This window comes from Accipiter gentilis, chromosome 30 (genome assembly GCF_929443795.1).
Source record: "Accipiter gentilis chromosome 30, bAccGen1.1, whole genome shotgun sequence".
NCBI classification, from domain to species: domain Eukaryota; kingdom Metazoa; phylum Chordata; class Aves; order Accipitriformes; family Accipitridae; genus Astur; species Astur gentilis.
Genome location: NC_064909.1, coordinates 14,948,288 through 14,961,462, shown reverse-complemented (window position 1 = coordinate 14,961,462; position 13,175 = coordinate 14,948,288). Strand labels below are relative to the sequence as shown.

Below are 13,175 nucleotides of genomic sequence, written 5' to 3'. Positions count from 1 at the left end.
TAAAGCACAGCTCTCCCAGGTTTCCAGCATGCCGACTCTCGCTGCCTCTGTTAAGATTCTTTTCTCTGGAGGCAAAATTGTCTCTCACTGTTTCTACTGGACACATGGCAAGCTCTTACTTGCCACTGCTTTTCCCAGCAACTGCTAGCCATGCTGCTGCTCCAAGGCTTCTTCCTGTTTGCCCAAGAGTCTTGTCTAAGACTTGGCGAACTGGGAGACCTGCCTCTGCAGCTTTGGTACGTGCTTTTATGCCAGGAATGACTTCAGGCAGGGAAGGTGTGTCCACGCATGTGTCTTCCACTGACAGCTTGTAAAGGACTCAAGTCCAGAGTACACTAGAGTAATTGCACACTCCATTGCAAACAGCATGCTAACCCCAAAGCTGAAAAAGAAACAGCTGAAATCATATGGATGAGTTTCCTGATGACTACAGAGTTGGCCAGGAGGTGACCGTCTCCTCTGCAGAAGCAGACACTACCCCCCACTCTGCTTGTAAAAACATTGTCACCAAATCATCAGTTAACATCACTTAGACGAAAGGATGGATAATACAGCAAGCAGGGGACGGTACTTCACTCTGTTACCTTCATTCCTTCACATTCCAGTTGGTGACAGGGAATACCTTGATCTCCCTTTTTTCTTTTTTTTTCTTTGAATATTTCCTTGGCTTGCAGTTTTTAGTTAGCTACTTTTTTTTGCATTCCACATAACATTTTGTCTGTAGCAAAGCTTTCTTAAAGGGATGTGCCAAGTTTTTTAGTTCTGGGTTGGGGGTATTTTTTGTTTTTTGGGGGGTTGGTTGGTGTGTTTTTTCGCGGGCAGGGGTGATGTTGTTTTTACACTTTTTTTTTATTTAGCAATTACATTAGTGCAATGTTCTAACTTCAGTATGTCCCTTCTCCTCTCATAAGTTCTACAGGAATCAATTTGTAGAACTTCTGCAGAAGGTTTTCTCTTCATTGTGCCTGCAGTAAGAATGTTTTAGGGATCCTTTAGATTTTGGGGATGAACTTGGAAGCTAAAGTGTGGGTTATGCATTTCAGAAGGGTTAAAGGTTGGAAGAATTTTGTATTTCTCTCTGCAGAAAATTACAGGTGGGAAAACTAATCTGTTCCTGTTGCAAAACTAATCTATTATTTATGCTCTGACACCATAGGACATTTTAGATGAAATGAGGAAGGAGTTAACGAAATTAAAGGAAGAACTCATTGATGGTAGGTATCAATCTGCTGCTGCTGTTCAGTCTTCGAAAAAGTAGCTACAGGTGCACAACAATGTAAATATAATGTGTTTCTAGCCTGAGAATGATATATTGGTAAAAGTAGCTTTGTTCTTAGTCTGGTGGCATACTTTCATTTGTGACAGACCTGTTCTGATTGATGTGCTTCAGTGTTCTCTTTCCTGTGTGTTTTGTTTTAATAGAACATTGACACCAAGTAGTATCTCTTAAAAGTTGTTGGAGGGATGCTGTATATGAGTGATTTGCAGTTATCCTTAATATCATGTGGTGGTAGGTGGGTTATTCTTAAATAATCCAGAGCTGCTGAGGTGCATATTTCAAAACTGGAATACTCAGACTAGGATTATGCTTCCAGCTTTCAGTCTTCTGTCTGGTCTGTAACATAAGAGTCAAAGAAAAGAATTCTTATGATTTTCATTTTTATTTTAACAGAAGTTATTTTCCTAAGTAGTCCTTTGTAGTTAAGGGAAATCATTGAGAAAGCATAATCTTAAAGGTCCACCAGTCAAGAAGTAAACAAAACTCTGTGTGATTTACTACCTTGGTGTGCTTTTTTTTTTTTTTTTTTTTTTCTTTATGGAAAGTATCAAAATAAAGTGGGGGAGGGAAGTCATATTAAACTGATACCACTGCTGGTAAAATATCAGGTGTCATCAACTGATGTTGTAGAATGAGCTGGCTGGTTTTGTGCTACAGAGAATGCAGTGCTTTTCCATATATTTTGACTGTGCTGTATACCACAGCCTTTTAGAACAGTAAGATGCAAACAAGGGAGGGCCCTGAGGCTGCTCTTAAAACAAACAAACAAATTAAAATAAATGAGCCCACACATATGCTCTGTGATAATCCCAGTGGTAGTGACTGTCATCAGATAAGGTCATAGACTTGCTGGAGATGCAGAACTGAAAAATAAGATGGTAACAAAAATTTTACAGGAGGAAAAAGGGTACTGCCTGGTTAAGAATGACACTTGTCTGAAGCTACATGAAGCTATCTTATGTATAGGTTATTTATGTTATAAGACTGTTGGAGCAGGGTGAGCCTTCTTTAAGTGGTTAGTTGTGTTTCTGGCTTTCTGCCTTGACTGATGATTTGTTAACTTTTCTCTCTCTCCCTCTCTTTCTCTCTAGCTATCAGACAGGAACTCAGCAAGTCGAATACTGCATAGAAAGACTAGTACTAAGCCGATGTGACTCTTTAACTTGGTATAAAACTGACTACGTTTTGTGAGCTGTTAGAAGAAAACGGAGACAGACAAACACTCGGAAGGAGGGAGAAACAACCTATTCTGAAAAGCTTCAGACACATCACTCTGGTGATATGCTATTCCCCTCCTAGTTTGCAGCTTTTTTCTGACCTTTACAGCAGGGTGGAAAAGACTCTTAAAGTTACTGTAATGATTATGCAGAAATTCCTATACCTATCAGACAAGATCACAGTGCTTTGAAGTATACTCATGTCAAGATAAAATTGCACATGTTTCAGAATTTGTTGTTAAGACAAAAAACAGGGAAAAGCTTGGGAAGGCTTTTCAGAGAGGTTTTCTTTATTAATGAAGGAGTTAGCAAGTTATACTGTTGTACTTCAAATGTATCTCAGGTTTGTCTTCCTATCATATCTGATATTTCCATGAATAATTTAAAAGATCAGATGTGTAGAAGTTCAGTTCACAAAACATGGAATAATTAGAAATGCGCACTTTTAAAGGGCGATATTTGTAAGTGAATGACTTAGACAGTGATGACATATCAAGGTTTTGGAATTTTTTGATAGGAAGCCTCTCTAGTTAGCCTTCATGCAATTTTATAGGAAAATAAAAAAAGCAAATACAGTCCAGAGTTTAAAGATGTAGATGCCTTCCTACATTGTTACAATGCTTTACCAAATCCAAGACTTCTACATAATGCGAATCAGCAGTCAAATGTAAATCATTAGTATGTTGTAGATTTACAGTAGATTTTGGGGCTTTTTTTAGATTTATGCATGTGGACATTTTTGTAATGTAACACAACACAGCCAGCTTTTTAATTAAAAGAAAAATTGCATGTCACAGAGTAGCCTTTTCATTTGTAAGGCTTAATTTATGCCCAGAAAGATGCGGGATGAGGGAGGGGGAAGGTGACACATTTTTATTACTTTCTACACTTTTTCTTCATCTTACATGCATGTGTAATAATGAGGAAAACGTGACTTTTATCAGTAACCATGTTAATGGAACCAGGTACTTAATCCTTTTGTATCTTTTTTCAGTTTTCTATTTGAAATTCAGTAATACTTCCATAATGGTTCTGAAACTCCCATGTGAACCTAACTCATTTCTTGGTGAGAGAACAAACATGTAGGCATCTGAATTACTGAGGATGCCCCTGTGTAAGTGCGTTATCCTTTACCTTTTTACCATGACCCTCTGCTTCACTCTTTTCTGAGACTCCTTTTTTGATTGTTTAATGAAACAGGACAGCAGTTACTTACCTTAGAACGACGGAGCATCAGGTCACAGTAAATGCCCCCTTCTCCTGATTTATCTGCCACCCTCCTTCCAAAAAACTCAAAACCGACAAAAAACTCTACAGTTCCACACAACCCAAACACTGAAAAACAGCAATGGTATGCCATTGGTTTCAGTCAACAATTTGAGAATCATTTTTAGGGGAGATGATACCTTTCTGTTTCCTGGGGTTTTCAGATTTTATGCTTGTAAATTTTATTTTATTTTTTTAATTTTTTTTAATGTGGTACAGTTCAGTGGAATAGAAATTCTGTGAATTGGATCTGTAGCGCTTTGGACAAAGAATGTGGATCAAAATCTTCCCTTTTCCTTTGCACTGTCAATTTTTCTGAGCCGTAACAGTGCCATGTTTGCTTTGGGATCTGCGGTGATCCAAAAGAAAAGTTTACTTACAACTTTTGGAGAGATTAATGTTTCAGCTTAAAATATATGCAGCTCCATTCATAGGACAAATGCTTTCAATAACATACTGTCTTAAGTGCTGAACACCAAAGCAAAACAGCACTTACAGCTTTGGAAAGGCTTCAATGGGTAATTTTTCTCCAATTCAAACATTTCCTGTTTCTATAGATTCAAATTCTAAGAGAAGACTACAGTGGAAATATTGCCTAACTCCATTTATTAATAATTTTTTAAAAAGAAAAAAGAAAAACAAAAACATTTTTCTGCATGCGTTTATTGAAGGCATTAAAAAAAATCCGTAGTAAGCTTGTCAAGTACTGTTTTTCTCAAAACAAGAGGAGGCATTTTCATCTTTGTTGATGTAACTTTTTGTTTCACATGGACTTTTTGAGCATCAAGGACGTTTACCTTTGTCAGAAATCATGTTTGATTTGTTTCTAGGAGAGTTCAGGAGTAGCATAGTGGAATAGCATGAATGGGTATAAGTGGTCCAAATTAAAGGCTGAACTACTAGATTGTGCAAGGAACTGGCTTATGCACTAAACGTTTTGTGCCTTGGTCTACAATTAACATGATTTCTGTTTAAAAGAAAAAAGAACAGATGTCGTCTTTTGTGCTGCTTCTACATACATACTTTCTGTAATCCCAAACTGCCGAATTGGTTCTTTCCAGAAAATTGGATTGAATTAAAGATTACTGTAGACATTTCCTGTCTTACTGACAGTTGCACCGTTTCCAGAGATTTCAGTATTGAAAATGAACTGCAGAAGCTAAGATTATTTTGCATACTGGTAACTTAAGTTCTTTAAAAACCATATTGTGGTGGTTCTGTGCTTTTGTACAATGGATGTCTTAAGCTGAGGGCAGTTTAGGGGATCCTTTCTAATGCCAGGAAGGCATTGCTTTCCTCAACACTGTGATCTGACCCGTGATAAACCTGCACTATAGACAAGTGGCTACCAAGTCAACTGCAAACCAACTGAATGTAAAAATCTTAGTGCTGGTGCTGAAATCTCTTCAGATAGTCATAATGATTTCCAGTTCATTGTTTTAAAAAGTTAGCGAGCATCAAGTGTCAATCAAAGACTGAAGATGATCACTAATGAATGTTGACTTTTCATGCATTTAGGTTTACCTTCTTTTTAGTTTCTCAGTTCATTCTCTGCTATTTTTATCATATTGTGTCATTTTAAATTTCTTACATGCTAACGTTTTGTTTGAGCGAATGAAATAAAATTGCAATATATACACGTTGCCACCATTTATTTCTGGAACTTTGTAGAAGACTCTCTGAGGTTTACTACTCAAATTCCCCAGATTTTTAATGACCAATTCCTTACTCATTGATTCCACCCCTCCTTTCTGTTTCTCCATCAGAAGATTCAGTAGAGAAAAGTAAAGACTTGCCTTACTAAGAATGTAATTGCAGGGACTGTGTAACATTCATGAACGGTAACTGCTGTACATAAATTAAAATCCATTTTAAATGTATGATTTGATTTACATTCTCTCACGGCATACACTTCGGTCTCTGTATCCATGGAGAACTTGGAAGGGAGGGAGAGGGAAAGACTAGGTGAAAAATAATTGCAGTTAGTCCGACTTTTTCTCTTGCTCCTTTTATGTTCTTGACTTATTTTCAATACTGGTAATAAAGACAACCTACCATGAAAGATTAATATAGCTTTCTGTACACTAAGGACAGTTTTGCTCAATTTGTCTTACAGCAGAATATTGAGAGTAGCTGTTTAAATGTCCTTGACTTAGTATCCCAAAAGCTGTACTTCTCTGCTGTTGTTGGTTGTTGGTTTTTGTTCAGAGAGGTAATGCAATAATCCTGCTTTGGCAAACCACTGGACCCAGTGCCAATTTTGACACGAACCTTAATGAGTTATAAAGGCTTTTATTTAAATAAAATTATCACTAGATTCTAAAATGGTCTGCTATTGTTGGGGTAGTGTTCAGGCATAAGTATAAACATTTCTGATTTAAATTTCTGAACAGTGTTATACAATCTTATCTGTCAAGTGTCTAGAGATATATGGTATCTACTTTTTAAAGTTGTGTATTACAAAAGTAGGAACGTGGTCTGCGGTTGATCAAATTAGTGATTATCAGCACTTTACACAGGCTCTTCTGAAAACGTTTAATTGGGCTCAGTTCCAGTGCTAATTATTACTTGCCAGTGCATCTCTTATGATTAATCATACAAAGCTTGCAAAATCAAGAGAAGATGCCCTCTGTTTTCGGTAGGTGAACAAGACTGGCCTGATGGGGAGCAAGGAAAAAGTGTCCCAAACTGGATTTTTGCCCAAGACTAACAATTCTTTGGGGGACTGTAAATTTTCCTGACTGTGTAGGCAATCGCTGTGGGAGGTTTGATAGAGAGCGGGTGAAAAGGGAAGGAGCTGGTGATTTCAGTGGAACTGGGGCCAGTGCAAAGTACTTGAAGAACAGGCTAAAGTTCACTTAAATCTTTTGTCTTGGGGCATGATTTTTGTGGTATGAAAGCACTGAGGATTATTTAATGAATGCTCAGTTACATGCTATCTAGGAGAGTCTTAACGGAGAGAGAATTAGTAAGTCTGTTAAATCAACTGTCACAATATATATTTACACATTCAAAAGAGTGTATCTTTAAGTCAGACCATAGCAAGGTCTGACAGGAGTTAAATATTTTAATTCCTTGGGAGATGGTCACCTAAGACTGCTGAAATTGATATGTCATGACAGGAAATATATTCACATTGATTTAGGTTTATAATCTTAATTAAAAAATGTGTAATAGAACTTGGTGTAATTATCCAAGCTACAGAAGAGGAGCTGTAGTTCTAGATGTTGGGAAAGCTCAGCAAAACCTTAAAGTCACAGCACTAGTGTCTGCATGTTACCTGGTAATCGGCACCTTCATTCATTGCACAGGGGGTTCTTCAGGTAGTTGGTCATCACAGCGATGCTGAAAGTCGGGGAGCTGTGTAAAATTACCTCCATTTTAGAAATAGATCCCAGCTGAACTTTCGGTCATTATATAAATGTGTTTTCTAACATTTATTTTATAGAGCTTGGTGTCCTGAATCTTACTCAATGAGCATTCTTTATTCAGTGTCCTACCTTGATAAACTGTTAAATGGCGAAGATGAGAAGCGACTACTGCAGATGAACTGTATTGCTGCTCTGGTTGTTGCAGTTTTCTCTGTGGTGGTGCTTAATTTTGCCATCACTGTTGTTCAGCTATGTGGACCACCTTCTCCTCCCTTCCCAACCTGTTCTAGAGCTGTTGCCGTTGTGACATTTTCACTTCTCCTTGTGACTGCAGGTCTCTTCTGCAACTGTTCAAGCACAGTAGAGTTGGAAGTGATCTCCTGTCATTATCCTGTGCTTACCATCTTAAATTTTAAGTGTCATTTTTTATCACCAGCCAGCTGGAGCCACTTAAGTCTCTACTGAATCTCTGAACAACTTTGAACTCAGCAATAAAGTTATCTATGCTAACTGTGCTCAAAGTGTGCTGAACTATATCCTGGTTTTCTTTACAGAGCCTGTAGGAGTTGGTCCGCAAGCTGTTGTTGCAGGCAGAGAAAAAAAAAAAAAACCAGTAGCGAGGAAGTGGGTGTAAGAAGAGAAAGTGTAAGGGAGTTCTGGAATTGTTCAGTGTAGGCTGATACCTGCAGGGAAGGAAGCAGCTAGAAATCAGCAGGGCTGCAAGAGGCCTGAAAACTCGCCAACAGGTTTCAAACCCAGTCTGGATGCTGCTGGAATCTCCAAATTGAGATAGTCAGCAGAGGTGGCTTTCTGGGAAGTTTAAGGTTGCTTGCCCATTGTTGTAGGCCTAGTACATTAAAAAAAACCCACAAAACAACAACAAAAAAACCAAACCAAAATAAAACCCTCTCTGTTGAAGGTAAATTCTCTGCTGCTTGACATTTCACATCCCCCCACTCCCCCCAGTAGTGTATTGTGAAAGCAGTTTGACCCTACGTAGTTCGGTAACTCCTGTGATGCTGCAGAACCAGCCCCAGCTTAGGCCGAGTCCTTTATCTCTGCTAGTGAACGATGCACACATTTGAGATGAAATTGGCCAAAAATGTGCATTACCATCTCTGCCCAGTCATCTTTGCTCCGCTAACGAGAAAAGCTCTCTACAGCTCTCGGTCCCACAGGTTGATGACACACTACAGTGTAAGAAGTGGAGAGGGGCCTGAGAGGAGTCCAGTCAGTCCACGGAGTTGGTCCATCAAGGGACTTCACAGGGTAAGTGAAAAATCCTTTCCTTGTTCAGAGTGAGCAATTGCAGAAATGCAGTCCTGAGGAGTGCTGGCTGGTACTGCCGGGTGCCCGTGATGCTGGGAAGACACTGGCATTCATGAGAGACTGTTGGCACATACGCTGGTTTTGTCAGCAGATCTTCTTCAAGAATAACTGGAATAATCTGCGTTAGTGCAGTGCTCCTTGTAGCCTGACCCGAAGGGCAAAGCTTTGTATTCTGCATATAATGCAGCCTCAAACGTTATTTTAACTCAGATATTTGCCGGAGTGTTTGGATTGTCAGAGGCGAGAACCTTTTTATATCCTACTGTTACGCTACATCTTATGAGTTGTTTGGGAGTGGATCTCTCTGGTACAAAGCCAGTTTACACGTTCAACCTCCCAAAAGCAACTTTTGAAGTAGGAGTTAGTCACTTTGAAAACTGGAATTGGCACTGTTATGTGACTTAATGGAGCGTATGTAAAGAGATGACCATTGCACCCAGAAGCAGTGGGGAAGCTGAGGAGTTCAATCCTGTCAGACGCTGGAAGTTCAGGTGCGTTGGAGGTGCAGTGCCTAATAAATACTGTGTACCCAAAGGGAGCCTGCAGTTAGCTAGGGATGTGCAGGTTCAGGCTTTGTCTGATGATGAAGAGGCCGTATTCCAGCAGTGAAAGGAAATCAACTGCTTGTCGCCTTTTCTCTTTTGTTTTTGGTTTGTGTTTTTCCTTAAGTCTTTATTATTGAAGAGACTAGGAAGTGACACTACATGAAGTTGGAGATGGGAGTATCTCTCTAACATGGCAGGTCAATGTGTGGTCAAGACATTTTTGAATGCAATATTGCTGGATGAGGCCTCTCAATCTGCTTTGGTTGTCCTGTTTCTAGTTCATGGGGGGAAAAAAATATCCTTCAAGAGATTTAAATACTCTTCTCCGATACCCTGGAGTCAAGCAAACATATGTGAAGTTGTGACAAACTCATACCAAGTCTTCACAAGGTCATATTCCCATGTGGATCTCAAACTACACAAAAGGGGAACACACAGGCCGCATGCTAGTAACAGCTTTCAAGTATTTTTTAAATAAACTATTTAAAAAAATAAAAGCAATCTTCAAAGAATCTTTTACACAATGATAACTTGCAAGCTGAAAATATGCAGGTTCTGCAATTTATTGGTTGTAACTGAAAACACGAGTTTTCAGTTATTTACTCAATCTGTTAGTTTGTATTACTTTTCAAATGTGTTTCCATCTCTTATTTCACCTGTGTAATACTTGGTGAACTGCTATGTGCTATAATAGTTTCTCATTGAGTCAGCGAGATCCTCTGTGCTCTCATTGAGGAGCAAACAGTTTTGAATTCTGCTGAACGGCTGGGCTTCGTTACCACTTGCAGTTAGCAGCACCGGGTGATTGGAAAGAAAAATCTTCGTGTGAACTATTTGACATGGTGTAATGGAAGTGCATCTGAAAGTCACCTGAAGGTAGAGAGCTCTAGGGATGGGCTTAGGGGTGGGAAGGAGGTAGTGGACCTTTAGGGAAAGTAGGTAAAGAAATCACAAGCCCACAGCAGTGGTGGGCAATGAGAGGACTCCAGAAGAGAGGGTTTCTGACAGCCCCAAATGCAAATTCCTTCCTTGAAAACGAAGGAATAGAGTTGCAAAAGGCTTTGAAGATGGTGGCACGTTTAGTATAGTCAAAATAATGAATGTTGGTTGGAGCATCTGGGTTTCATTTCATGCGTTCCCAAGCACTGTGTGTGAGGAAAACCAGAGGTGATGATGTTAATAATCAAGGGGGGGGCACAGGGGGACGGATGGACGGACGAGCACTTTATAAAATACTGTATTTTTCTTGCTGTATTACTTTTCACTTGTATGTTTTCATTTTTCGTTAAACGGCATAGAAACGTAAGGTGAAATGTATAACCGAAGTCATGTCTTCTACATCTTTGACTAATATAAAGGGAGGGGAGTTCAGGTCTGAAACATCGCTCCCCACGGGCAGAGCCTCGCAGGGTTACAGCTCGAGGTCTGAACGTTGCGCAGACAGACCCAGCACAGCCTGTCTGCGAAGCCTTGAGCACAACCAGGGCCTGTGCCAGCACTGAACTCTTGGCTTTTTCATTGCGTAATAAATTGTTCATTACATGTTATGTATCTGCTGAAGGAGAACTTCATTGCCATGAAGTCATTGGTCTTCTGGGGAAAAAAACAATGCCTGTAAGTGTCAACCAGTCAGCCTGCAACCTTTAGAGCAAATAAGTCATTATATATAATTTACCCTTTACGTTATTCTAAAGGCAATGGGGTTTGTGCTTTGTTGAACTGGACCCTAATCACATATGTTTCTCTATATGCTCTCAGCTAGTATGGATAAAAATGTTGCATATTTTCAAGCCCTGAGTCTTCTCAGATTCTCTAAAGTCAATACGCATTGTATTACAGCGTTTGGTCTCTTTGGTCTGAAATGTTTCCAGCTGTCAAATGTGGTTGTCTTGTATTTATAAAATCTAGTGAATACTGCCCAGCGTTTTTTATGCATCTATGAAAAATACGTAAGCAATAAAATATGACATGAATTACAGGAAATGGCTTTTTTACTGGAGGTTGGGAATCCTGCTTCTAATACCGTTGGGGGTGCGATAGAATAACTCAAAGTATTTTTAATTGCTTACTTCCAATCAATATGCTCCGGAACAGCGTGCCTTTTACGTACGGTGTTGCATGTTATGAATGGCCTAGTAACTTGGCATACTGTAACATGACTACAATATAGCACCTGTAGTATGCTGTGATTAAGGAATAAGAGTCATTTGGTTGCATTTCTAAACTAAATTGATTTGCTAAATAACTGAGATACAGATAATGAATAAATAAGTAGCAATTACTGACAAGTAATGTTTCCTTTTTGAGTAAGGAGCTGGATAGCATCATCAGCGAGTGCAGTTTGGAGCCAGTGTTACAGGGTGATGAAGCCATTAGAAGCTTTGGGGGATTTTTGAACTCTGCTACTGAGTTTCAGTAGTACTAAATTTGCTAGAGCTAAGGAAAACAGCTTTTTATGGAGAAGTTCCTCAGTAATTCAGAAATGGCTTGATGTCTGCTTTAAAAGGAATAAAAATGGAAAGGTTCCAATTACACAGTTATCTCAGTCTTTTTTTTTTTTTTTTTAGATGTCATTGCCAAAGCTTATGCTCCCAGAGGAAGACTTCAGTGCAGTGCTGCAAAGATGCATCACAGCTGAATTGAGATTCTGTATTGCAAACAGTGACTTAAAAATGTTCCTTTTATATTTTATGAACTGCATATAGATTTCATATTCCCATTAATTTCACTTTTTCCTCATGAAAATATGTTGGTTTGGAAGGAGGTGGGAGGGGCTGGGGGGAAGCTTGTATTACAAGTTTCTTGGTGATAACAGATTAAATTTTCTTTGCCTTCTCATATCTATGCTTTCCTGGTTAGAAGAGGTGCTATTTTGATACAGTGCTGTATCAGTTTTCTTTTTGAAATAAATACTGATTATTTGGCATGAATGTAAGATGTGTAGTTTTTTTCTAGCGATAGAGTACTGATTTTTCTGGTGGTGTAGAAAGGTAGTTGAAGTGCTTGAGAGAGGCAGAAACCAGAAAAGTCTCTGCTCTGTGATGGCTTGCTTTTCACAAAAGGATTTAGATGCTCAACATGTAGAACAATGAGGAAAACCAAAACGGATTTGTTTCATAGTCATCATAGTTTCAGTCTAGGGGATATCCTACAGTACAGCTGAAGCATCGCTGAACTATTAGTTGAACTGTTCCCTTCAAAACTGTTCCCTTCCTCTGGAGAACAACTTTCTTCAAGTGTTTTTATTCCTAAAATAGCTTCAGAAAAGGCAGGCATGACTGTTCAGTCGTGGTCTTTTTAGGCTTAAATTTGTCTTTAAAGGTAGACACATGGATATGGATTCATGTTCTTCCTCTAGGCTTCCCAAAGTCTCCTCCCTCAGCAGCCTCTCACTTGCCTGTTGATCAAGGTTCTCCTCTCCTACCACACACGTGGCAGAGCCTCAGCTGGATTTTGAGGCAGGCACAAGGCATTTCAGTTTCTCTAGCCTTTTTTTTTTTTTTTTTTTTAACCTGCTTTATTTCTGCTAGCTGGTCTGGCAGTTGATCAGCCCGGACTGCCAGGAGGTGGCAATAACCTCTAACCTCTCTGTGATCGCGCCTGAGTTTATACAAATAACCACCTTGTGAAGCAAACCTTAACCTCCTACCAAAACCTTAGGCCTCCAGATGTCTGATTAAACGCTAAACGTGAAAAATGCTTTCCTTCCTTTGTGAACTCTTGCATCCTTTCTCATGTATATTCATCACATGGAGCTTATTTCAAGGAAATACAACTTATTTGCCCCATACTACTGAGGAAAGCGCTCCAATTTAACCAAAACAAGAACCTAAAAGCTGAAATACTGCTGCTGCTGCCGCCACTTAATTTCTGCAAAGGTTACAGTAGGTAGTAATTGTAGTGGTCATTCCAGTGCTGCCGTACCGAGCTCATCGGCTCTTTTTCTTGAGCCTGCCATCATCCAGCAGTTAGAAACAGCATAGCCTGTTTAACAAAACCCTGTTTATGTCAGCTGCAAAGACTAACCCTGTAAGCCTGAAGGCATTTTTATTTAAGCTAAAAAGGTGTGGTTTTTTATAGTTAAAAGGCATTTTTTCATTTAACTTACAAAGTATTTGTTAATTCAAAGTTAGCTTTGGCTTTATAAACTGAAATTCTGTGCTGCAGC

The 13,175-nt window shown here is 39.2% G+C and overlaps 1 protein-coding gene across 3 annotated transcripts in view; it reads left to right on the top strand.

Annotated features, from left to right (window-relative positions):
- Nucleotides 1–6,035, top strand: part of ENAH (ENAH actin regulator) — a 100,698-nt gene extending 94,663 nt beyond the window's left edge. The window contains exons 13-14 of one of the 3 annotated variants that reach the window (XM_049833676.1): nt 1,157–1,214; nt 2,371–6,035. In XM_049833676.1, coding sequence (XP_049689633.1) covers nt 1,157–1,214; nt 2,371–2,408 — 96 coding nt within the window. In that variant the 3' untranslated portion in view covers nt 2,409–6,035. The remainder of the gene's footprint in view (nt 1–1,156; nt 1,215–2,370) is intronic. The other 2 variants (XM_049833677.1, XM_049833678.1) reach the window with 2 other exon arrangements.
- Nucleotides 6,036–13,175: the final 7,140 nt, after the last annotated feature.